At 39.7% G+C, this 27276-nt stretch overlaps 1 protein-coding gene across 1 annotated transcript in view; it reads left to right on the top strand.

Annotated features, from left to right (window-relative positions):
* The first annotated feature begins 5062 nt into the window (after nucleotides 1-5062).
* The window catches only part of PDE7B (phosphodiesterase 7B), a 169379-nt gene continuing 147165 nt past the window's right edge, over nucleotides 5063-27276 (top strand). The window contains exons 1-2 of the mRNA XM_051614723.1: nucleotides 5063-5144; nucleotides 5340-5456. Of these exons, the coding sequence (XP_051470683.1) occupies nucleotides 5436-5456 (21 nt within the window). The 5' untranslated portion in view covers nucleotides 5063-5144; nucleotides 5340-5435. The remainder of the gene's footprint in view (nucleotides 5145-5339; nucleotides 5457-27276) is intronic.

Raw genomic sequence — 27276 nt, 5'->3', positions numbered from 1 at the left:
TGTGGTCCTTTCCACTAGTAATCCCACTGACCCTCTTTCAAACTCACGTAAACACTGTAAAACAGACTCCAGACTGTGACAGGACCCTAAATTAGTTCATAATATTCATGTATGCAGTTATTGTTTCATTAATTCAGGAGTCATGTCTGTTGAAAATCAAGGTCCACACTATATGCCAGATCAGTGCCCTGGGTTAATAAGCATTTGAAGCTCTCTTCCTGATGTTTTCACCATCCTATAAGATACCTGTCGAGCTTATCCAATCCTGTTTATGTGAAATACCTAATCCATAGATAAGAAATTATTTCTATGCTCTTATGTTAGGAAAAAAAAGTTCATTTCATTAGGGATCTTTCTCATCACTAAAATCTAGGAATAAGTGTATAAAAGAAAGTAGAGATCACAGAATCATAGAATGGTTTGGGTTGGAAGGGACCCTAAAGAGGATCTATGTCCAACCTCCCTGCATGGGCGGGGACACTTCCCTAGACCAGGTTGCTCATAGCCCCATCCAACCTAGTCTTGAACACTTCCAGGTATCTCCAGATACTGAATGGAAACAAGATTAGGAACTCTGCTAGGGCATAGGGGACAGAAACAGCTGAATTTCTAGATCATATTGGAAAAATTGTCTGAAAATAGGCAGGTGGGGTAGAAAGCCTGATAAGAATAATGCAGATAAGTTTATGAGAGCTAGAGAGTGTCCCCTTGTTGCAGACACCTTTCTCAGGAGCAGTGTAATCTTTTTACGGCAGCAGTCACATGAAGCCAAACTCAGAAGTCTAAATCATCCAACAACACTCTGGCTTTATGAGTCAGCTAAATGAGGTCTACAGTCACATTAGCAATCTGTGTTCTCCTTTGGGGACCACCTCACTCTGACAAACATCATGCCCTTACTTACCTCCACGATTGTCTCAGTCATACTGCCCTTTGCGTCCTGGCCTTGGGTCATTCCAGACAACCCTGAACCTCAGCTGATCACCAGCCAACAGCATCTCCTGACAGATCAAACAGGCTGTCAGTAAATACACTGCAAATGCTGCACAGATCCTAGGTGAAGAAAAGAACTGTGAGGGACTCTGTTCCAGAGACAGTGCACCAAGGGGGCATCCAGACACTCACTGCATCTGTAAAAAGACAAAAAAGCTAACTGAGGGTGTTAATTTGTAAATAAACGGGCATAGGACATTCACATCTAGTCACTATCCACCCATTTCACCTGATGCAGACTGGAGAAATCTGCCTTAAAACGTTTCCTAACAACAACATATGCAGTGTAACGTACAAACTCACATGCAAGAGGAGGAGTAGTACCTCTTGTTGTCCTGCGGTGGGACAAGCACCAACCTCCCTGACACTATGCTGCTTTGACTGTGGTTGTCCACCCTCTCCTTCCTTTCTTTTCACAACTACGGAAGACTGTGCCTCTGCACTAGTTCTTCACCTTTATTGTCCTCTGACAAAGAAAGCTGCAACAGACTTAGCAAAGGACAGGTTTCATCACAGAGTCTTCAGCACCCTCAGATATACATGTTCGTGCCCTGAGAAAAATCCTAAGGAAATTTCCATGCTTGGGAATTGCTGTGACATCTACAACCTTGCATTTCAGAGCAATTTCAGAGGGAGCTGAAGGATGTGGAAAGGAAAAGTCAAACATGAACTTGTTCAGGAGCAGCAGAAGCTTGAAAAAGTAGCATCTTTTCCCACACTCCGAATGTACTAAACTGCCTCAGATGTCATTGGCAGTAACACGATGAGCAACCTGGGTTCCATGCTGGAGCCCTTCCTAAAGATGGCTGGGGTAGAAATAAAGAGGTGGGAAAAAAGTGAAAGATGCCTTAGGAAGGAGGTATCTTTTTGCCTGTCTGTGGACAGTGCCTGCTATTCTATCATGTGCAAGAGCTTCCCAAGAGCTGCATGATTAAAATATCCTGTTACGGCCAAGATCTCTGCTTCAGACAGTCCTGCAATTGCTAACAAAAAGAGTTACCCACTTGATCTGCCTGGATCTGCAGCAGATCCCCCAACAATGCCTATCATATTTTGTTTTGTATTCTTATTCACACTTTTAATACATGTTTTCTGCTGCTTTCTGAACAACTGAGTGAGATACGTGGCATAATCTCCTTTACCTTTTCCTCTCTTGTTTTTCCTGAACAAGCTGTGCTATTCGGTATTAATATTCCAGTCGCATATTCACGTGACTGTACCCTACCATGTTTCTATTACCTCAGTTCAGTTGTGATTTTGATCATGCATTGAGTTTTCCAGCTCCTTCTATTATTTTTTATACATTTTACAGCAGGATAGAGACATGTAGCCTGAGCATCAGTTGATTTGCTTTCTTCTTCTTCTTCAAATTACATATTTTAAAATAATCATAGTTTTCATTTTTTCAGCTTTTTTTGCCTAGGCCACTCATGTCACCAGCCTGACATTTAGCATATATCAGATTAGCAAATCTATGCTAAAGTTTTTCCTCCTTTCTCTGTTAGATGGAATCTGTTTCTTCTCAGCAGTCCTTTCCACCCCACCATGGAAGCATGTGGCTACACTGAGGAAACCAAGGTCTTCCTTGTAACACTCTACACAGTCATTTGTCTTCTTCCCAGCCTTACACGCATGTATTCATTTGAGATTATCTTTGTCTAAGAAGAAACAGCAATTCTAATTGCTTCTAGTCCTCTTCAACTTTTCACTCAGGAAGCAACTACCTCAAAAAACTCATAGTGACCGCTTATTTTCAGAGGGCCATGTGATTTCTGGGGGCTGAAGTAACCTCTGGCTTCTTCAGGAGAGAGACAATACCTATCTAAGGCTTTGGGCAGAACGAAAATGTACCAGGATACTGTATGTAATATTATTATATTCTAATTATATTATCTTCTAATAAGATTGATGCTAAAATGAAGAAAATTGAAAAAATTGAATTAGAATAGACATTCAGAAATCTACTCTTATCCTTGTACTCCAGAGTAGGCTCAACTATATCAACACTGCTCTGGAATTCTGGTTGCCTAACCATACTTTTAAAAATAGCCAGTAACTGGACACTGCAGACTATCACGGTCTGTCTATTTCAGTACTTCACTCTCCTATCTTTAGTTTATCCTATGTCAAACAACTTTCCTCTGCTGCAGTTTACTTGTTCTAAGAACAATGAATATGGAGAAAAAAATTACTCCCTTCTTCCTTGCAAATTACCTATATCGACACTGGTGAAACCAACAGAGCCACAACACAGGCCCAAGCCATGGACCTTAATCATCTACAATTCCATGTTCCTAGGATGGAACCTTCCAGAGTTTGGGCATTGCCCTAATCACTTCTCAAACACAGTTTGAGACTTACTACCAGCTCAGATGCAGCTATGTTGTCATGAAGGCTGAACAAGAGTTGAAAGGCCAGATAATGTCTCCAGGACAAAGAATAAACTTTAGTATCATTTGTTTCTTTTTAGATAAATGTACCCTTTACATAGTTAATAATTCTTATAAACTCTTACTTTTCAGATTAAACAATGTCAATCTCTGCCTTCCTCCAGATCCTTCTCAGCACAGACTCCAGATCATTTTCAACTGATATGCCCCAAACAGGTCCCTGAAGTGCAGTTCCCCAAGTGCCACTCAGCTGCCTCTTCACCAATGCTGAGTGAAGATGAACATGATGATTTTCTGTGTAGTACAAATAATATTCCTATTTGTGCATTGCAGATTGCTTCATACAATTCTTTAAGCACAGCCAGATGAACTAAATGAGCTCTAATTGATTGTGTAGATCTCTAACATATTTAATACTTTTAATATGTTGCTGCAGCATTTACAGCACCATCACCATCTGTGTTTGTTGTTGAAGCTTATTACGCTAGCAGTTCTACCACAGACAGACTTTTCAGTGAGAAAAAATAAATAAATCATTAAATATTTTGGCCTCTCTGGAGTAATGTTTTGGTAGCATCAGTTGCTGGTCATACAGAAGCTCCTGTTACTTCTGCTATGTCTGTACCTGTCCTGTGGATCATGGAGAAACTTCTTTCTCAGAAGCTATCAACCTATCCACTTTCAAAAGCACTTATATGTGCTTTAAGTTTAAATGTTAGACTGTAAAATCTTTTTAGGAAGGAACTGTGCCTCATAAGCCAATCTCTTTGAAAGAAACACCTAGAAGAGCAAACCAATACAATTAAAATGATGGAGATAACTAAACAGTTATCGTTGCCAACGGACCTCCTTATCTTGTGCTGTTGTGGCCTCTGTTGCCCTTGCTCATTGACCTTGACATACGTTGCTTGTTTTTTGAAGCTTCAGCTGCGTGACGGCTCCTCCCTTGACACTGATGTGGTGATACAGGGAGCCAGGCTTCTCCATTGCCTCTTGCATTTTGACATGGAGTTTGGCACGAAGTAAAGCCCTGTGTGGTGGTGCCCACGGCAGAGCTGGTAGGTGACCACAGCTGGGCTGGGATCTGCTGGTGGAACCAAGGGGTGTCTGACCTTACGGGTGACTGCAGCCCTGGCTCTGATGGGGCAAAGGAAGAAGTTTGCTGATTTGCCATCTAGCCGGTGCTGGCTGAGAAAGGGACGTGCACAGCAGTCTCAGTCTCATCTCTCTCACCCTGTTGACACGGGTGTGACACCTCTGGATTCAGAGCAGCAGTTCCTGATTTACTCCAGGGCAAAGACAGAAACAGGTCTGACTTTGCACCACAACCCACACGGATAACCCAGCCCTCGCTGGGCAACATCTTGGGTATACTTAAGAACACTATACGTAAGCGTATTTTTAGCCTTCTGTGATGAGATGTCGGATCCTTCTGGTACCTCTCAGGACAACAAACTCCCCAGACGCGCCCAGGGCAGGTAACTCAAGCCCCCGGTACCCTCCGAGCCGCCGGGGCTGCCCCAGCCCTGCCCCGCTCCCCAACCGCCCCCCCCAGCAGCCGTTGGAAACCAACGGCACCCGCGGAGGGAAAGCGAAGCCCTCTGACGTCACCGCTGAGGGGAGGGCGCGTCACCCGCGGGGGCTTGGCGGCGGCGCGCGGGCAGCGCGGGCGCGGATTGGCTGCGGGGGCGCGGGCAGCGGCGGCAGCTCCGCACCCGCGCGCACTGCGCGCTCGGCTCCTCAGCCTCTTCCCTCCCTCAGGTGGCTGTGCGGGGTGGGGGGGGGGCGAAGGGGCTTTTACTTTTCTTTTTTTTTAATCTCTTTCCTTATTTTCTTTTTTTACTTTTCCTTTTTTTTTTTTTCTTTCCCTTTTAATTTTTTTTTTTTTTTTTTTTTTTTTCTCTTTTCCTTCTTGCCGTTGCGTGACTCAATTCTGTTCCCCGCTCCTGGATGCAGCTGCTGGCCTCTGCGGGACACAAGCCTTCATGAGCAAGCTGCCCCGCTCAGAGGTTCCGCGGCGTTCAGAGGTCACAGAGCTGCCACTATGGTTAAATGTCTTGTTTAATGGTTGAGGTACGTACAGCGCACCCGGGAGAGGGGCAGCCTGGCGGGTTGTGAAGGTGAACTGAGATGCCGAGGGGGAGAGGGAGGTAAATACTAGCGTTTAGTCTGAAAGATCTGTGCTGGTGATTGTTTCTACAGCAACCGGTTTTTGAATTTCCTCCCTTTTCCCCCTTTATTCAAACGAGATGAAAAATTTAACTTGTTTTGATTTAACCCTTTGCTGGCGAAAGAAGGTTGCGGAAAGAAGCTGTCACTGTGGGTCCTTTCTGACCCCACTGAGGAAAGTGGGATTGCTTTTCCTATGTCCTCCTACTGCTCTGTGGCAGGAGAGGAGACCTGGGGCTCGGCAGGCTTAGATGAAGGGGAGAGAAAGCAGAAACTCGTTCTTACCCTGAGGGAGCTGTGAGTTTGTCTGAGAGAGCAGAGAGAGAGTCGGGAATAAACAGCTCAAGCAGAAAACGGTATCAGCCTCGTTTTTAGGAGCGCAAGTGCCACATTGGTTTCTTTACTACCTGCTAAGGTTGCTTTACTTAATTTGGGCTCAGAAGTTCAAAATAAAGAAGCAGACCGCGCTGTGATTTCTAAGCGGATCGTCAGTGGGAAGGGGGGAAGCTGACAGTCTCGCACCAACTCCAGGTTTCAGATAGCTTTTGCTACGTCAACAGAGAAAAGTGGAAATTGGCTTGGAAGTTGGAGTAATGCAGCCTGACGTCTGTTTGGGGGCATCTAGGTTCGATTCATGTCCGAGCTGGTGCGTCTGTCTGCCTTGAGTGAGTGTTGCAGCCTGACAGGGTGTGCTGCAGGGAAGGAAAGCAACGCTAGCATAACACTAACATTGTTTTCAGGAGTGTGATTCTAGCATGCAAGAGGAGGAGCCACTTGTCAGAGCTCGTGTGTTTGTGTGTGTGAGTGGTCTTAATCACTTCAGCCAGCACAGCCAATTTCCATTGTTGATTGGGTTAATATACAGGTGTGCTCAATGACTAGCAATCTTCATAATTTCACAGTTTGTGAAGCAAGACTTTTTACAGCTCAGTTTGAGGCGTTGCTGTAACTATAAACCCTCTGCAATTCGAAAATCTTTTCGTTTGAAAATTATACCTGAAAAAGCAGTTTGTGTAACAAGGAACAGAACATGAGCACACCCACCTCGTGCAGTGCACCTCAAAGGGTTACAAAACTGAACTGCACTTGGCTGAAGCATGCTAGCTTAAGGACTGCAAAAATATTAGCTCTGAAATGCAGAGGATGTGCTATGTGCTGTGAATGGACAATTGCTATTCTGCAGTGCCTAGTGGGAAAACAAGGACTTTGTGTATTGCAAATGCATAACTGCAGCTCCTCCATTTCCTTTGCTGTATCTTCACTGCAGAAACAAAGAGGCCTGTCAGAGATAAACTCTTTAATGCCCCATCTCTTTTGAGATACTTGAGGTTTGTTGTTTTTTTTTTCCATATCATCCAAGAACCCAAAGTCTATCTTCATTAGTCGCACTGTTATTCTGTAATGTCCGTGGCGTTCTGTCCTCCCCAGCCCTCCTCAGGCTTACTATGTGAACTGCCAGCTGTTTTCAACAACCAGTGCACTGCTGCTCTAGCCCCGGGTTTAGAAAGGTTTATATAGTATTTGTGAGATGATTAATGAGTAAATTTGACTAAGGGGAATCCTCACTCTTTAGAGGCTGGAGCCTGGTCTGTAAGGAACAGCTCTGTAACTACATAAATATATCCAAGTTTCCAAAAGACAATCTGCAAGATATTTGTTTATGATAATTTCCAAGAATTGACTTATTCACTTGTTTTGATAAACAATTTTTAGAGAAGCTTAGGTTTTAAGCTCTGTCATCTACATTTTGCTGCATCTGTGTTTTGTAGCAACTACTAATGGTGATACTAGTAGTAAATATGCTAAGTGGTCTTCATCTGAGGAAATTACACTGCTTTTCTATTTTAGTAAGAAAAGTGTATCTGCAGTGCTCTTGAAACATTCTCAATTCAGCATTGAGAACAAAATACAAATTAAGATTGGCCTTTCTGCAGTGGATGAAACACTTACTGACACGTTTGTCTGATAAAAAAAAATAAATGTATTGCAGAAGTTTCACGCAGTACGCATGGCTGCTCATTCTGAGTTTATTTCCGTAGGGTGGACAAAAGTTGTTGCCAGTGAAGTTCTAGTGATTCCAGCAGAGTAAGGTATACTCTGCTGAGTCTGAGCCAGTGTTTTGCACATCACTGTTTTAAACTATGAAATGCTTAATTCTGTAAAGTAGTGTATAAACATACCATCATAACACCAGCTGTTTCCTTGCCTTCCTCCTGTTGATGTGCTTTTCCCTTCTGAAATCCAGTCCTCTGCTTTCCCTTACCAGACTTCTAGGTAGGTCATTGAAGCAGACTGATTTTCCAGTGCCTTCATTGCAATAATCAAATATAATTGGGACATTCAGTCATTCCTTTTTACTTACCTCTTGGTTCTTCTACCAATAGTTGAAGCATATTTTAATGAGAAACAGTCTGAAAGTTGATATTTTATGACATTTATATGGTTTTCTTGTGATATTTCAGTCTCACAGGGGAAAAAAAAATAATCTTCTTTTGTACTGGTAATTTCCTTTGTAGGAGCTGTATGAAGCAGAAATGCCAGCTACTAACCAAGTCATCACTGTCAATAGACTAAAACCTGACACCTCTTTATATAATCATAAGGAAAGTTTAAAACTTAATCTGTCCTGTAATCAGGTTAGATACAAGGCCAGAAGCTGTTGACACAGTTGGTCTAAGAGAAAAACAAATAATTTGGGTTAGTCAGGAACACATTCCCGTGTACATGAGCATTCTTAGCAACTCAGTAGTGTTCATCTTTTCTCCATTTTTGTGCTTGAAAGTATTACAGTGTTCCATGTGTTTGTCACAGGGTGAAAGTGGAAGGGACAGCTGGGGTCCTACCATCTGCCAGAAGAAAATTAAGTGTTTTGTAATGAAACGATGGCTCAGTATTTCTACTCCTAGATCATTATTGGGTGGAAAATGGGACTCCTTAGCTTGGAATTAGAGCATTCATTTTTCTTGTTCCTCAGCCAGAAAGCAGGCTTACCCTTGTAAGGACATCAATTTTTATACTTCAGTGAAATGTTGGGTTTACATCTAGTGTGAAAAGTGCACTTCTCAGTCACAAGCGTTGGGATGTGGAACCAAGGCTATTTCAAGTTTATACTCTGGGGGCCTTGGGACACAGATGTCCAGCTTAAGTGTCAAAAAAACTGTGCAGAAGTTGTGATGCTTATGCCTTCTCTGGACAACATGAGATGCATCAATTTGGGAAGCTAAAGAGGAACAATGGTAGCTGAAAAGCTGGACCACAAAGCCAGGTACCAGCACACAGTCAGATGAGGGCAGCAGGTAGCCTTCTTCTGTGGGTTCACACAAGGTGAGTAGAAAGCAAATAAGGTGTTTTCTGATACTAGTAGGAATTTATCAGGTCTGAAGTATAACCTTTGTTTAAAAACTAGAGAGATAGAAGCTATTTGTTGCATGTACGGCGATTTATTTAGTTACATTCTGGAAATTTTTTCAAGCAAAAAAAATTCTTCTGTATATTCTTTAAAATTATTTAGAGCACTTTTAATTGTTTTGTTGGGTTTTTTACTATTACTACAGTGCCATTCCAAGAGAATTGCATTAGAAAACAATTGTTGAACCTCTGAACTTATTCTTGTTTTCTGGTAACAGATTGTAGGATTCAGGAGATAGATTGCTAGGGTTCACAGTGCTCAGATCTGGGCTAGTGATAGCTATCTGTTTTAAAGTTTCCAGTTTTAAAGTAGAAAATTAACAAATCAGAGCCAGATCAAAAAGAAGAGAGAACAGTTCCAGAAGCCAGGCTTCAGTGGGAAAACTGTAAGTGAAGAGTTTAGGGTAGAGAAAATTCTCAACCCCTGCCCCCCCCAAAGTGTCAACTGATTTGAGCATTTCTTTTGCACACCTTTAGTAGAGTGGTATCTGCAGTCCCTCAGTGCTGCAATTTTTATATCCATTTTTCTCTTCTTCTGTTCTTAGAAAGTGAAAACTCTGTAGTTATAATTTTATTAGGTAAACAGTGTTGAACTATAGAAATTAAACTACTAAAAAAGGCCTAGTTGAGTTCGATTTTCTTACTCCGTTCTTTCTCCTAGTGGGAGCTGAGTGAGAACTCGGTTTAGCTACTTTTTTAAGCCACACAGTCTTATGGTGGTACATGATACACATCTACTAGATTATTATCCAGCCAAATAAGACATCCAGGTTGCCTAGACAGATAAACATAGCTGATTATCTCTCCCTCTTAATTGATGGGGATGAGCAGTTAGGATTCTCCCAGTCACACACAGAGACAAATTTGTTATAGTTGATCTAAGGAAGAATTGCATGCAGACACAAACAGCAAGATTTATTTACCTTCGAGTAGGTTATTTTAAAAATAAGAAACAAATATTTAGAAGAAGATAGTTGCAGAGGTTTGGGTTTTTTTCTGCAGTTGGTAGGTTTATGCTAGTTACCCACAAAAATTTCTGGTATGAGAAAACTCACCAACTAATACCTCAGTATGGCATGTGTTAATGCCGGCAGTGTAAGGGTTTTAAAACTAGAGCACAGAATTTCTTGTCAGACTAAGCTTAGTTACTTGTCACAGAGGCATAAAAACACACTTGTGGGACCTCTGCTTTCAGGACCTGTGCACAATTTTCTACATGGCTGTTTGTAGCAGTTTATGATAATAACCCATCTGTATGTAGGAACAATGTTTTGGAAAAGACGATTGTTAGTTTTCCAAGGATTGTTAGTTTTTTGGGAGGTCAGCATGTTTTGACTGAGTATGCAGCAACTCAGAGATGGCTCAGAGAAATACACATCTGTAAAAGTGAAATTAAGAAACCTCAAGTAGAGAACTCCTGGAGAATTATATTGAGCTACCATGTAATCACTTCTGCTTCCTTTGGGAAATAAAGGGAAATTGCCCTTTATTCCTTTTGAACAAAAGGGTCTGTACTTTCATGTTCTTATTCCCTTTCCCCTTTCCCAACTTTTTGCCCATAGCACACATCTTACATTGCTTGTGAAGACTTGATAAGCTCTGGGACTTGTCCTAATACAGGGTGGCAGAGCTGTCATTAGTGTGCAAGGACTCATCCCTTGGAAAGAGAGATGACAGTTCCCAGGTGGTTACCATTGTTTAGAAATGAACATATATTGATAGGAAAAGCCTTAATACTTTCCCAAGAATTCAGCTGTCATCCAAAGGGTATAGCTATTTTCACCTTTATGTTTGATGATTCTGGTACAGAACGAGAACTGAGGCTCTGTTTAGACACCGGAGGACAGCGTCTGCTTAATATTTCTGTAGAAGAGCACCAGTTCCCATGAGAAACTGAGGGTGCAGCAGTTCTGTGAGCTTTACTGATGTATGCAGCTGCACAGGAAGTGCACTAAAAGTGGACAAGACTTGACATTTGGTCTTGCCTTTCTCTTAACTTACCACTTATAATTGGCTTTAAATCTCTGAGAAGGTTAGCTAGAATAAGGACTTTCTGCATGTCCGGCTGCTGGGAAGGAGGAGAAGACCTCACACAGACATGCAGAAGGAGAAGAAAGCAGATGCATGAGGTGGAGAAAGCACACTTCTGGCTTTGTGTTAACTGACAACCATGTTGAAACAGGCTGCTGTCCCTTTCTGTTTCAAATGTTGGGATATGCCTCAGCTCTGTATTACTTACCCATTGACGCTTCTGTTTCGTACACTGCCATAATATCAGAGTGTCTATTCATAGCAATGCTCAAGTGGCATCAGAACGGCCATCATAAATTTAATTAGGCAGTGTATCTCCAGTTTAATCAATATGGTCATTAGAAGACTGTAAGACAGCCAGGAAAACAATAATTAGTCCTGATTAATAAAGGAGGACTTGTACACATCAGCGAAGGAAAGGATGGAGCTTTGCTTGTTCAAGTGACTTGCTTTTTGTTTTAGCAAATCTAAGGACACTGTTATTAAAAAACCCTCTTAAAAATGCTCTAACAATACTAAATAAAGTAGAAAATAATGTACTATAGCAAGTGAACTACTATACTGAAAATATATTTTCCAAACTCTAGAATTGTCTTGCTAAAAAACCCCTTGATTTTCTTGAACAACCTACAAGTGCTAGTGAGAAAGATAAAACTGGAATGTATTTCCTCACCAAGCAAATTCCTTAGGTGCTCAGTGGTTTTGTTTTTGTAGAGCTGCTTTAGAAAAGCAGAATGACTGAAAGATAAAAAGCAGACTCAAATTGGATTGGTGTGTGAGAGTGTAAAATGACATGGTTTCACTGAGATGAATGGGACTCCATCAATTTATATCTGTGAAAGAGCAGACCTGTTGAGCTTTCAAGATTTATAAGCACTCCTTCTTTTCACCAGTTAGATCAGAGTTTAGGCTCATTAGCCTTTCATCATCCCTATTTCATACTAGTTTTCCACAACTCCCTCAGCATTGTGGTACCATTGGGCTGCTTTTGGTGGCTCTGCAGAAGCTGCAGTGCATTCCTTCCCTTCCATTACCCTCTAAAGCTCCCTTCTCTCCTTCCCTTTCTTACAGGGGAGAACAAAACAAAAAAACAAACTTCACCAGATTTTATTTTAAATCACAACCTTGATTTTTAGCATGCTAGCTTCTGCAAAAGAGTATGTATTTCTAATACAGACGGGGATGATCTCACTTGTTTTCAGTATAGTTCATGATCTGCTTTCAATGACACAGCTGTGGAAGTATTAATTTTAAAAGCTGAGGAGTAACAGGAAAATAGTGATTTTGTTTAGAGATCAACATGTGCTGCACTGTATCACAAGATATTTTTCATGTAGTAAGGCTGTAACATCCTGTCTCTGAATCACAAAACTGTATCTATAATAATAGTAATATCCACTACCAAAATACAACCTCTGGAATAGTATGGTAACAAAAAGCAGTGCAATGTGAGGCTGTTGAAGGGAGCTCATGCTACATATCATCATCAAAGCTGATAAAATTGGTCAGGCTTTCAAAAAAGCTTGAAATGGCCAGATCTGAAACATTGCTGTGCACAAGAGCTTGCCTGGGAAATGTTTTCCCATTCTACCTCAGACAGGAGCAGCCAACAGCCTGTGGTTAGTGCTCTCTAGAGGATATGAGAGAAAACATTCAAGTTCCCTCTCTGCTAGTGTTGGATTTCCTAGGGTGGGTTACCACTTTGCTTGCTTTGGGTGCCAGCTAGTGGGCAGAGGTGACTGATAAGCTGGTTCCACTTGAGGGACCATTTTGAAAAATCTGCTTAGATCTTTGTATTTTATAGTGCCTGAATTGAAAACTCCAAGTCACTGATACCTTGAATTTCCAAATCTTTCAGCAATCTTCTTCTCACCCTCCTCCTGATAGACCTAGTACCACTTTTGGTCCTTGTTTGGAAAATAAGTAGGGGAAAAAAAATAACAGCACTTCATGCTTTGTTTATGTAAGAACTATATAGTGCTTAAAAGATTATTTCTTTGTGTTAAGATTTCCTTGTAGCGGTAACAGCTTTTCATCTGTCAAACATACTTTTTTTAAAAAAGAGGCTTGCACATGCACCACAGATGTATTATTCTTTTCTTTCTTACCCCAAATTCAACCCTTGAGGACTTTTCTAAGAAGTCTTTAAAAGTAAAGGCTTGTGGGATTCTGTTCCATTTTTTTGGGTTTGTTTTGCTTAAGCACTATAGCAGACATTATTTTAAATCCACTAATATGATAAAAGGTTTATAATGTTTAAACGTGTCAGCTGGTCAGACAGCCTCTTGGGGGGCAGCTTCACATTCATCTGGACCATCTAATAGCCAACTGCAGCTTGGTCTCAGTACAACCCACAAAGTATCACTTGACTAATCCTTTTTTTAACTTTTAATGATGTTTACCACTAATGTGAACAAGCTGGAGCTGACTGCTATTGCTTTCTGTGTGCTTGCAAAAACTATTTCAGGTTTCATAAAAGAATAAAGCATAAAGCATTTAATGTCAATTTGTGTTTCACATTGCACCTTTTTATGTAGCCACCCTTTGCCATTTGTTGACAGCACTTAGACAGTTGACCTTCTTCATCTCTGATTTTAGGAGAACTTCAAAAGCCTCTGAGCTGCTTTCTCAATTTCTAGAGACGTTTTTTTAAAGATTAAATTAAAGGGATATTTCTCCTTTTTGACTCTGTTACCCTAATTTTCTCCTGAGAATACTGGTCTAAAAACTACCTTTTCACCACACTGATTTATATGTTCTGGCATGGGAACTAATGCTGTTTCTCTTAGTAGCAGACAGAAAATTAGTCACAACAGAAGGTAACAACTTCTTCATTACCTAAACTGTTTTACACTTTATTAAGTTCAACACAAGCAACTCTCAACACCTTTGAACAAACCAGGGAGTTCTTGTCCGTGTTGCAAATATATGAGATGATAATTAGTTTATAAAGTCAGAATTGTAAGTCAGCCTTTGTGGCAAACTGGGATCTGAATCATGGTACCACTGAATTCTCCAGAGAAGTGCCACTTGAGTGCAGCAGAGTGAAAAAAAATTGTTCTAGCTAATTTAGATTAAAAAGTCAGATACGAATAACGCTATTAACACAGTTCTTGTGATTTCTGTTAGGAGATGAGATTCGACATATTCTACCCTCACATTTGGCACACTACAGATTCCTCAGTGCTGGCAGCAAGTAATGTGCATTGTAGAGAGTGATAGGTTGGTCTGAGGTGTAGGATATCTGCAGATTTCCATGACAAAGATCAGAAAAGCTTTTATGAAGAGTCCCTAGATTCTACTGAAGTCACCAGTGGTGGTGTAATTTTCAGCTGGTCCCTTAAATTGCCCTCACTGCCCTTCAGAGTCAAGTACCTGCTGAGCATACAAGTGGTTTACTAATTAATGACCCTCTGCAACTTGCCATGAACAACCTCAGGCAGTGCTCCTGCAGTCCCTCTGGGCTGGAAGAGGAACTCCTTGGGAAGTCAGTCATGTAAAAGGGAATGGCCTTGGTCTTAGCCCAGTCAGATACGAAATTGAGTCAGCCTAAGTTGTGACATTATCATGTATTGTATAAGAATTGATAAGACGTTTTTCATGCTCTATGCATGCAGTGGTATACACTGTTCTAGAAGAGCCTGGTATAAAAGGATACGCTAATGAAAACTGAAATTGAGAAAACTGAAATATCAAAAGGAAGAGGTTCTTCTGATCACGGACCATTGCAACTACACTCTCCTGAGCTCTGAGTCTGTGCATTATCTTAAGACAGAGCGTAGGCAGGAGTAAGGGGGAGGTATATCCTCAGCTATCAAGAAACATGAGACATATCTGATGATGAGTGATAACAGAGTGAAAGGGAGAAAGGCAAGCAGAGATGGTCTCAGAGACTTCAGATCCCAAATAGGAACATGATATCATGTTCAGACTCATACCAAATGAAATGCTAACCTAGGAAAAATTGTATTGAGCTAAGAGATTATTTAAGGCTATTGCTCTATGTTGCACAGGGTGTTGCAGTACCAGCAGAGTATGAAAATGTTGTGTGTAGCATGTTAATCAGATCAGTAAGACATCTCTGTTCACCACAGATGGAACCTCAGGAAATGCAAATGTATTAAAGGCTACTTTTAAAAAATCTCTCTATATGTGAATAAATGCCTTTTAAGAGTTGGAGATTCAAGCTTTTGTCATTCCAGATTTTCTAGCTCAGAAAGTTTATTAACTCAAATATTAGTGTTTAAATTTAATATTTAGGTCTTCTGTTCCCTGGGTATGAATCTAGTTATTTTCAGAACAACCAAACATTTGTAAAAGCAGTTTATGTTGACAGTCTTCTACTATGGAAATTTGTCATTTCATAGAATAAATAATTTGCTATGGAAAATTGCTCTGTATCCTAGGGGGTTGGAGTTCTTCCTAAGCTGAGGATAGAATGACTTCAAGCATCTATTTGATTCTTTTTCCTTTTTAAAGGGTAAAAATTAAGGGTTCAGTTCACCTAGCACACGCACACCGAACGCGAACTGTACGCGCTTCCCGCTGATCCCAAGGCACAGGCAGGGTGGAAACCGGACCTGTGCCGGAGCTGTGTCCCTGCAGGCACCCCTGCAGCAGAGCCTGCTGAGCTCTCTGATCCCACAGCTCTGGGAGCAGTGCACCTTCCCACAGCCTCACAGCAGCCAAGGCTTCAGCCAGAATCTCCCTCACAGAGTTTGTCTTCTCTGACCCAAAAGCTCTGGCTTTGCTTGGCATTACATGGGCAGGAAGGGAGTGAAAGGGCGGAGGAGGAACAAACGAAAAGGGTGGATGCGGAGAATGACGGGGGGATATCGCACTGGATCTTGCCATCTTAAATCTTTAATAATGCATCTTCCTACATCCGATACTGACTGCAGAATTCCTGATATTGCCTCTTTCATAATTGTTTCTCCTTCTTTCCATCAAGTCTTCATCTTTTGACCTCCGGTATTTCTACAGTGGCTGCCCACAGAAATACACAATCTGCTCACCATCAGGGTCACCAGGGGTTTGTGTCCAACTTTTCATGCGTTTCTTCATCAGAATCTTCATGATCCTGATGACACAAAGACTATTGCCAGCATCATGATAAAGATTGTTTGCATAGGAGATGTCTCTGAAATTTCAAAATGAGTTGCTAAGAAACTGAGGACTATCATATTCCTCAACAGTTCCATTTCCAAAAGCAAGAGCTATTTCTTCCATTTTTTCAAATAAATCATCGTGTTTAAAAGGAATAATTGAGACAACAAGACATGTATAACAGGTATAGTCCTAGTTTATGGAGTACTGGAACGTATTCATCCTTGAGGATGAATGATAAAACAGAAAAAAAATCTTAGAAGAGTATTGGAAACTTTAACTTTCAGAAACAAGAAGCAATGAGGATAATTTCTATATTTCAGAACATGTATTAACCTCATTAGTTTACTGTGTGACATCTCATTACGTGTGAATATCTGGACCATTCACACAATCTTTGAGAGTTTATTATGGCAATTTTACCTAATGTGTGAAGGAAAACTCATGATGGCAGTATCTGCAAGTGATATGTTCCACAGCAGCACTAATATGGCCAGGCATTTTTTTTTCATGTGGAGAATGGTGATTTTAAATACTCTAAATGTTTTAGATCTCCAACATTGCTTTTAATCATGTGAATAGTTTTGCATATAGGACTGTTTGAATACTGAGCAAATTCCTATGTCTCTGCAGGTCTCGACAATACCAGTTCATAGTACCAGTATCAGATTTTTAGAAATTCTATAGAATATTTATTCAACGGTTATTTTGGAGAACTGACAGAATACATATGTGGATTTGAAATATATGTATATCCTAAATTTTATCACAGTATAAAATATTACTTGTTTGTGAGTTTTTAAATACAGATGTGGGGAAAAAATCAGCATGTAGCAGGCACTCAAAAGATGAAAGATCAGATCTATGATGGATGATTGACCTGCTAAGGAGTTTTGAAAACCTGCTCAGTACAGAAAACTTAGCAGATATACATCAAATTCCCTTCTTAAAAGTGCAAAGAGAAGTCTACTTGGCTTTATGGTAATCTTCCCTGTATGGAAGTGGGTTGCATATATTACATAAAGAAAGTAGTAATTTTTTCCAGGTTTTGTATTCAGCTTATACTTTGAGTCTGATAACAAGCCAAATCCTGCTCTCCTGTTTTATCAACCTGGCCTTGCTGGTTTATGTGTTTTACGTAAGTTCTGTGTTAATATTCTGGCAACTAATCTCTAACAGCATTTTATTTCAAAGAGTCAAACCATCTAACAGTTCAAGTCTTTCTGGGATGTGCCTCATTCTTAATGTCTTCCTTGCTATCTTTTAATCTGCTATGACAAGGTTAGCACTGCAGTTACATAGCCTCTACCTCATCTCCCAATAAACATTTGTTCGTAAATAAATGAATTTGGCAAAATTATCTTGTAGTCTTCTCACTAGCACATCAGCAATCAGGCTACACCTCTGTCTAGATTCCAGCTTCTTAATCATTCTGAAGAAATCAGTACAAATTTAAAATAAAATTGCCTACAGGCACCTGAAATTATTGTAAGTAATGAAATAAGTTCTAGAAACTGCCAAGGTTGCTTTGCAGTTGTTGCTTAGCTCTCATTTTAAATATATGTGTTCCTCTCTCACTGTTGCTGTAGTCTTCTTGTGCTAAATCCTCTGAGGCCATCTTTCCCTTTAAGTGATTGCCCTTTGCATCTTCTTGGCACCAAGTTATTTTCAGCAAGCTGTACTCACAGTGCTGGCAGCCATCCCAGGGAAGCTGCTCTGCCTCAGTGGCAATTGGTACATGGGAATTCCAGAGTAAGGAATGGGCAAAGGTTACTCTGTGTTTTACATCACTCTCAGAAACATCAAACTAGGCTGTTAGTGTTTGACAACAAACAGTGCATGAGGCCTCTAGGTTTTGCAGTTTGTGTCATTCTTTATTTTCCCTGTTCTTGTACCTCCACTGACACCCACCATGCTGAAATATTACCTGTGCCTTACTCTTGTAGTATCGCCCTACAGTGCAGGAAGTCTGGAGAAAAGGTGCAGGTTGACACAGAGCAGTTCAAATAGTAAGAAATAGCTGAACTGCTAAGAAACAAACCAAACACTTGGTAAGATTTGGATATTTGTATTCTCAGACTTTTCCAAGCCTTTGCTGTCCTAAGATCTTAAGAGACCAATTTCAGCCTGGAAGTTACTGTCACTGTATGTTCCAAAAGCAGACAAACAGCAGCTTTTTTTACACAGTAAAACTTGTCATTTCTCAGAAAAAGAACTATGCTATCAAGAACAACAAATACACCAAATAAATACCTGTATATATTTGATGCTAAGAAAAAAATGGAAGGCAACTCCATTTCCACAATTTCCTTTTTATAGCGAAGTTCTAATTGTACTTCTGCCTGCTGGGAGTTTAGTCAGACTTCTGAAGGCTGCTTGTGAATCAGGGGTGCTCCCTGGATGAGAAGTCTGCCTGGCTGTGCCTTGCAGGGTGGGCAACAAGTGCCCAAGCACACCAGCTGGTGCCATTGGTGTTCTTTGTTAGCCCTTGCTGGCTATCTTGGAGCCTGTTCTGCCTGTGAGGTGGCTGGCAAAGTCTTCTGCTATGCCAGAGGATATCGGTGTGCTTTATAAGCAGTGTCTGCCTAATATTGGGAGGATTGTTTTTTTTCCTGATGGGGCAGGTGCTGTACTATTGAGTTAGGATGGTCAGTTAAAGAACATTGCCAAACAGCCTCAGAGATCAGCATTCACTAAAAGGAGGATGGAGGAAGGAAACAATAAATCAAATGCCAGAGTGAATAGAGAGAAACTGAAAAGGTACTGTTAAGTCTGACCGTGCCGATGATTCACCTTAGTGCAAACTTGGTTAATTTTGACTCATATTTGATCCTTTAGTATTGATCCTTAATACTAATATGTAGAAAATCACATAACACAATCTTAATTTTCTATATTTTAAATGGGAAAAAAAGTTATGCTCCTTTCATTTCACAATACCTAGAAAGGAGTTTGTTTTCTAAAATACAGGGGTTTCTAAAGATTGTGTGAAACTATCTGTAAGAGGTAAAGATTTAGAGCAAGTCCATTAATATAAAAATAATGTAATTTTTTTTTTAAAAAACATATTCATGTCATTACTGTGGTTAGCTAGGCTAGCCTTCCAGACCTACTCAGAGATCTTATTAAATCTTTATAAATGGATTTGTTACTTACAGCAAAAAGATAATTTAGAATGCAAATGGGAATTTTTACATGAATGAACTGAGCAGTACTCTTGTGAAAATGAGTGTCACTAGGCATAGCTTTAATACTACAAAGAAAAAAAATCACTGATCCATAACATCCTTTTCTAGTACAACATGTACAAAGCCTCAAGTGCTGGTTTTCAAGTACAGAGTAAGGCAGATTACAAAATGAGATGCATCCATAATATCTTGTTACCTTTGACTTTCTGTATGCATCATAATGATACCATCTTAGCATTTCCCATAGCTACTGGAGAACACTGTTTCTCTTCATTCTAACACAACTGTCAGATGGCCTCTCAGCCATTCCCAGCAGCCTGCTAAAGGACCAGTCCACAAGAGCCATCTATTTCAAAGCCACAGTGGTTCCTTGGAGTGTTTGGGTTCTGCAGGGAGCATTTTTGTCTTGCTTCATTTGCTTTGTGATCTTTAAGGTGAGGAAATTCATCCAACTGTGAATTGTATTATTTATTTTTTTTGCCATAGTGTAATTTAAAGCAAAAGATGTGCTTGAGAAATAGTAGAAAAGGGTATAAATTCCAAGTAATTATCACATGAAGGCTTGTTTGCTACTGAAAATTAGTGAGAAGGTAGTTGTAATACATTTGTTAATGTTTGCAAAAGGTAAGGGTGATATATTTACATTTGAAAGTGTCAATTTGTGTTCCACAGGATCAGGAAGAAATTTTCCATCACCAGCATTAACATGTATGGCATCAACATATAAACAGATGGTTTATACCATTATGTGAATATGTCAAAATTACCTCTTCCAGGCAATCAGATATCTGATGTTTTTCTCTTCTGATGTGGCTTCTCTTAATGCAAAGTTATTTCTCTATTGGACAGCCTAAATCTGACATATAGAACTCTGTCAGATAAATTAATTCTACTCCTATATTCATCAGTAAAAATAAAACAACAGAAATAGGCCAATAAACACTTTTGTAGACTGGTGAACCTTTCTATTGTGACAAAATGTGTTTTCTTTTTTTACACCAAATTTTGTCAGTGCTGATCTCTAATTGTTTAATGATACCGTAAGAAACTCTGGCTTTCCTTAAAAATACAAAACTAATGACAGACCTGCATGAATGACAAGGGAATATTTGTTTTCATTAAATATTTTTCCTATGTTTTTACTCTCTATATATTTACTTGCATTACAGTTATGGTGGTTTCCCTCTGTCATCTCCATTGTCCTAGCTGCTGTGTAATAAGGTGCCACAAACAGTGATTAAGATGTATCTGTTGTATTTTCTTCACAGCAAAAATGCAGTGGAAATGATTGATCTTTTTGAGGAATTCAAGCTTCACCTTCATTGGAAATTACTCTTTTTGGTGCATGCTTGCTGTGTTACAATAGGTTACGAGCCTGTGTTTGAATCAGTCTTAATTTGATTTAACAAAAACTTTGTAAGCCTTCTTAATTCACAATCCTTAATGACAACTTCTGCTAAGATCATTAGAGGTTAGTAGTTCATTAAACATCCATGGTATGAAGCCACATCTGGAGCACTGCATCCCATTCTGGGTTCCCCAGTGTAAGAGATACGGAATTACTGGAGCAAATCCAGTGAAGCACCACAGGGATGAATAAGGACTTGGAGAATCTGCCAGGCAGGGAGAGGCCGAGAGCTGGAACTGTTCAGCCTGAAGCAGAGAAGGGTCAGCAAAGACCTTATCTCAGAGTATAAATAGCTGATGGAGTGTGTTAGGAAGACAGAGCCAGACTGTGGACTGAGTGGTCTCCAGAGGTCACTTTCAACCTCCGCCAACCTGTGACTCTGAGCACTTGACATGACGCATGCAATATGGGTAGTGGCAAGCCCCACAGATGTGACAGGATTGCCAGCAGGCACCAGCTGGAAACACAAATGCCAATAATGTAATTTAGGAAGAGGGCAGGAGGAATGTTTCTCTACTAAGTTTTCTGTAACAGGGAGGGCCAAGCTGACAAATTCTTTCAAGGAAATGTAGAAATTAATATTTTTAGTTCTTTAGCAAAACAATGCCAATAATTTAAACTTTTCCTTTATGTGTTAGAACATTTGGAGGATATTCCATGATATGGCTGTTGCTGCTTTTATTAGCCAGATCAAATTCAGTTTCAGTGCACCTTACCCATTAAGCCACGTTCAATAATGTGCCCTTTTGCTAGTGGGCATTCTATGTTGTCTGTGCTTTGATATTTTTCTGGCACATCCGTTAGTATACTATTGGAGTTCAAAAAGAACATGATAGTTAATGTTTCAAATCTAACACATGCTTTCATTCAGTATTTATGCTTTTAGAAGATGATTAGGAGCTCTGTTTCTTATGCTGTTCCAAATAATTTCTACTATAGATAATTTGAAGGCCTAATTTTGTTTATATGTGCATGTGTGTGTACATGTCCAGGCATTGCCACTTGTATCTCTTCCAAAGACTGTGAAATCCACAGGGAAGCCACATTATAATTTGCACGTAATTTACCTTTACAACTTCTTGGGTTGGTTGGTTGGGGTTTTTTTGAGCATGCCTGCTGTCAGTCTTTGCGAGATTTATTCACAACGGAGAGTATTTCTGAACCCATTCATTATTAGCTTCTATTAGAGGGACAGGGCTGTATAAAAGAATAAGATACATTTGCTGCATATCCTCTGCTCTAATACTCTTCTACTGCAATTTTAAAATAATTATTAGTGAATCATAACTTCTAATTCAGAGATTTACATCCCTGAAAACTTCTAGGACTTAACCGATACAAATTGAAGTTTACTACAAGTAAGGCAAAAAGCCCATATAGTTCTCGTTTAGGAACAACCTTGGAAAAGCCAGTATGTTGTCTCCATCAACAGATAAAGTCAAGAGCCTACCTTGGTGTGGCAGCCCTGCTTAGAAGTCTAGAAGATGAGAAGCAACATGTCATTCTGTGGAGCTGATCTCACACAACACATTCCAGGTCCCTTGTTACAGTTCTCTTTAATTAATATTTTAATTAAAGTGTATCAAAATAATGTAATGAGCTCTGTAATAAATCTCCTGTGTACTACACCAGAGCCAGGATATCACAATAACCGTGAGGAACTAGCACAACAATAGGAACCAAAACTCTGCAGAACTTACTAAATCTCCTGACATGTCCCAATCTGCCCTGTTTGATTAATACAAGAACCCATGTGATTAATCTTGATCAAGAAAGGGAAAGAACCTTTCAACAAGATTATTTTACATTCTGCTAATGTGGAGCTCTGCATCTGTTATGTCAGTGTATCTGAGTGGGATTTGTTCTGTTCTCCAGTAAAAATTATTTTTCTATTTAGGCAGTATCTCTTTTCTAAGCTGCTGGCCACACTTTGCTTATTCCCATTGTTAGGAACCTCTTCCTTTGACTTAGGCTGACTAACAAGCCAAGAAACTTCTTATCAGCATAAGAAATTGAGAATCTGGATGCAGAAATACAAAGTCAGTCTGTGGGAATTGTCAAAATGTGACATTCTGACACTTCTGTGATGTGGCATAGTCATTTTTTTTATCTGTACACTAAAAATACACCTACCTGAAACACTGGAAGATAATCGCATCTGCAGGTGATGACCCAACTGCTTACCTTACTTCTTAAACTTCATGAAAAGGTATAGATTAATTGCATTTGCCAATTTTTGACCACCTGATGACAATAATTATCTTGGGTTTAGTGTTGAAATTAAGGGGTATTTTTTGTTTGTTAGAGGATACAGCTGAGCAGAAGCTGTAAACAGTTTTCTGTTTAGCAACCAAAATTGGTTCAGCATTCAGTATTGTGGAAGTGAATGAGTATGTTCTGATTCATGTGTCCCTGCCCATGCAGGCGGGGTGGTTCTACATGATCTTTAAGGTTCCTTCCAACCCAAACCATTCTGTGGTTCCATGTATTGTCTGTATGTCTGTGGTCTGCTGAAATTTTAATTTAACACAGGCCTATGTTGGAACCTCATCACATTCATATCAGCAACAATCAAAATCGGTTTATAAAGTTATGTAGCTTACTTACAGTTTCTGTCCAAGTTTGTAGTGTTTTTAGCAACAGAGTGTTTGAACCTTCCAACTGTGACTGCATATACTTATTATAAAATTATTTGTTAATCTCAAGGCTGTGATTCCTTGTAAATAGTGTTTTCTGAAACAGTCAACAGATTAGTTGGATGCTGATTTTGTGAAGTGCTTAAACTCAAAATAAGATTGAGGCTCAGTACAAGTACAGAGGGTTTTTTTCCTTAATTTTTCTAGTGCAAGTATTATTTGATGTAATGACATAGTAGCAGCAGGCTTGCAGTTACACTAGGTTAGGAAAAGAAAATTCACTGAATGTTTTATGTAAGACTGGACACTAACAGTGACAGACTTACTAGTTCTTAATGAGCCAGATTTTTAATACTAGAGCTATAAAAAGCTTTTAAGTCCTACATACCATATTTGTGGTCCTTGCACAGCTGTATTTGTCATGTTGAAGAATCTTTAATTACACTACACTTGTAAACTCTTGTTTGGCTCCTGGTTAGTTCATTGACATAGAGAACTCTACTGTGATGACTGTACAATACAGCAGTACCTTCTTTGTTTGCTGGAGACAGAAGAATACAGTAGGTAATGCTACAAAAGGTCTCTTCCAACCCACACATTCTTTGATTCTATTAATTAAGACCAAATAATTCCTTAATAAGAAAATACATTTTGTAACTTTCAAGTTAATAGTTTTTAGTACATTATTCTATGAGGTATTCTTATTTCTTTTGGGGTAAGGTTCTTATTCTCAGCTGCAATGTTATTTGTAATTTAAGAGAGGATCCAAAGCCCATTAAACACAAGGGAAGTCTCTCTCTGACTTTAGTAAACTTTGAATTAAGTCTCTTATCTGAGCATTCTCCTAAGTTCCTGGACATGTAAATGTTGTCATTTACCATATTTACACAACCCAGTAATAACATTTTCTGCGGGGCACACCCATTTTGTTTGCCACATGTGGCTGCACTAACACTGATGGTTGCCACGTAACATTTCTGTATTTCTGTGTAAGAAATATAAAGAGTGCCCACACAGAAATGAATGGGCCCTTTGCCTGTTGTTTGGGTCTCTCAAGTCTTACTGGCTTGGTTGTAAATTCTTCTCTCAGTCACATTTCAGTATCACTTTTTATTTGAAGTGAGACTTGCAGAAGGAAGGATCTGTATTGTTATATCATGGGTGCCTGGCAGTGTTTGAAATTTATGTGTGCATTTTTATATGCCTTGCCTTAAATAGGAACAAGAACTTTGTCTGGTAGAGGTTACTCGTCTCACATTTTATCAGAATTAATTATTTCAGCCTCTTGTATTTCTCAGTTTCTTCCTGCTTGTGAATTCTTCAAGAATGCTCATATTTTATGTACGCTTACTAGCTACCTAATGCTAACAGCCTGGCTGTTACCCTGACATATGCCCAGGCACATTCAAATGTGATCTAGTACAGTGGATTCTTGTTCTGTAAAACAAATATTTCTACATTGCAACCAGTACATGTCAGTTATCCAGGCCTCCATCTCCTTCATGCTTTTAATTGCTATAACATTTCTCCTCTTTTTGGGTTTTATTAAGGCATTCTCCTGTCTTTTCTTTGAGATTTCAGTTGATGTTTCAGTGTGTGTACCATCAGATTTTGTTTGCTGGGCAGGCATTTATATTCCTGGTTTTTATTGTGAAATAGTTGCTCTCCTACTTCCTATACCATTTCTTAGCTATGTAAGTAGTCAGTTTTTACTCACCTAAGCTGGGTTGTAGTTTCCTGAGACAGGTTAAGTTCAAGGGTAAACAGATCAGCTAATCAGTGCTGTACCGTCATTTGTAAAACCTGAATCAAACCAGAATTCTTCTAAGGTTCCAGAGGTATAATCTGCACAGATGACAAGTAATCATGTTGTGGTTTTTCCAGACTTAAGGGACTTAAATTTCCGAATTAGTTGTATCATTTAGAAATTTATATGTTTTAAAAAAACAATTCTTGTTGATTTCTACTCTAGAAGAAAATCTTTAGATTTCTTAAACGAGGCCCCATCAGCTGAATTTGAGCCCTGAGAAAGTAGTGAATATAAATTTATAACCAACTTTTAAAAATATGTTTGAGGCATATTGAAGCTAATATATATCTAATCTCAAAATCACTGTTGGTGTCTTATTTGCATCTTTATTAAACAAAGTCACAATCTGTCCCTAAATCAGGGACACCCGTCACCTGGGAACGCAGTGGGAGCTGGGGGGACTGAACGATGGTGAATCCTCAGTGCCATCATGTACTTGATAAATCAGGCATGGATCCAGTGGGAAAAAGACAGGAGGTTGTGAAGTTAGATTTTTCTCAGAGTACAGACTCAGAGGAGGAGGAGGGCCCTATTTTTCATTTAACTGAATTCAACTGACGATTGTTTTTCTCTTTTATTTGGTTGGTAGTACAGTCTTAATTTATTTTTTATCAAGAAAGGACAGATTCCTGCATTTTTAAAGGAATAAGTAAAAATCAGAATTAAATAAAACATAAATATGAAAATAATAATTAAAAAAGCCCCAAACACAACAAAACTCTACTGTTATGGATGCAATTCAGCAGGACAGCAGTATCTAGGTTTCAAATACTGCCAATAGCAGCTTCTCATCTTGCATGGAAATTGCCTCCAGACAAAAACACAGGTAATTTTCAGAAGGCTTGGAAGATATTTGTTGGTAGCAGGATCAAAAATGTAAGGGGGGTTCATTATTCCACAGAGGGAACCTGAAAGTGGACACCTTCAGCTCATAATTCTAGTTTTACTAGCTGCAGTTCACAAAGCAACAGCTGCATCTACATTGCAAAATACCTCCCACACATACATACACACACAGTGTTTGCACACAATACTGACTTTTTTCCTTTAATGTGTGGGAATAAATTAGAATCTAAGATCTTACTGTAGAGAACATGTGTGCTGTTTAGTTTAAAGGGGTGAAGATACTACATCTCCCATAATACGATCATGCATTTTGCAAATGGAAGAGGGAATCCTGCGAAAAGAACTATTCCAGCAAATCCAGGTAGAGTTTGGCTGAAATTGTTGGGTGTACATGATTCTTTTCCTTCTCCTCCCCCTCTGTTGTACCCTAGTGAGACCCCACCTGGAGTATTGTGTCCAGTTCTGGGCTCCCCAGTTCAAGATGGATAGAGATTTACTTGAGAAAGTCCAACGAAGGACTGCAAGGATGGTTAAGGGACTGGAACACCTGCCTTATCAGGAAAGGCTCAGAGACCTGGGGCTTTTTAGAGAAGACTGAGAGGGGATCTTATTAATGTATATAAATATCTGAAGGGTGGGTGTCAAGAAGGAGGGGCCAATCTCTTTTCAGACATGCCCTGTGGTAGGATGAGGGGCATTGGATTCAAGTTACAACACAGGAAGTTCCACCTTAACATGAGGAAGAACTTCTTTACTGTAAGGGTGATGGAGCACTGTAACAGGCTGCCCAGTGAGGTTGTGGAGTCTCTTTCTCTAGAGACTTTCAAGACCATCTGGATGCATTTCTGAGTGACTTGCCCTAGATTCTATGATGGTCCTGCTCTGGCAGGGGGGTTGGACTCAATGATCTTCAGAGGTCCTTTGCAACCCCTAACATTCTGTGATGCTGTGAGCATCTTCATATGGTCTCCAGTGGTATCCATTAATTAGGAAAGAGACTGTGTAAGTGGAATTTTATGCTATGAGTGAGTACAAATGCTTATATATTATCATTAAAAAAGTGTACTACACAAGAAAGCAGAATCTGAAAATACAGCTAAACTTTTTATGAACTCAGGAGTATGGAATCTTGTTTGCTGTCTTTGTTGTCTGAAGAACTGATCCAGAAATGTCTCGAGAGAATAGGATTTATGAATAGTTTCTGATTTAAGCTGGAAACACTTTGAAAATGTATGTTGACATATTCTCATGAATGTCATTAGCCAAGTGTTTTTCCAAGAATGGCTCCAGT

The sequence above is a fragment of the Apus apus genome, chromosome 3 (assembly GCF_020740795.1).
Source record: "Apus apus isolate bApuApu2 chromosome 3, bApuApu2.pri.cur, whole genome shotgun sequence".
Lineage (NCBI taxonomy): Eukaryota > Metazoa > Chordata > Aves > Apodiformes > Apodidae > Apus > Apus apus.
The sequence above is the reverse complement of the archived record's forward strand: the minus strand, read 5'-3'. Positions and strand labels throughout refer to the sequence as shown.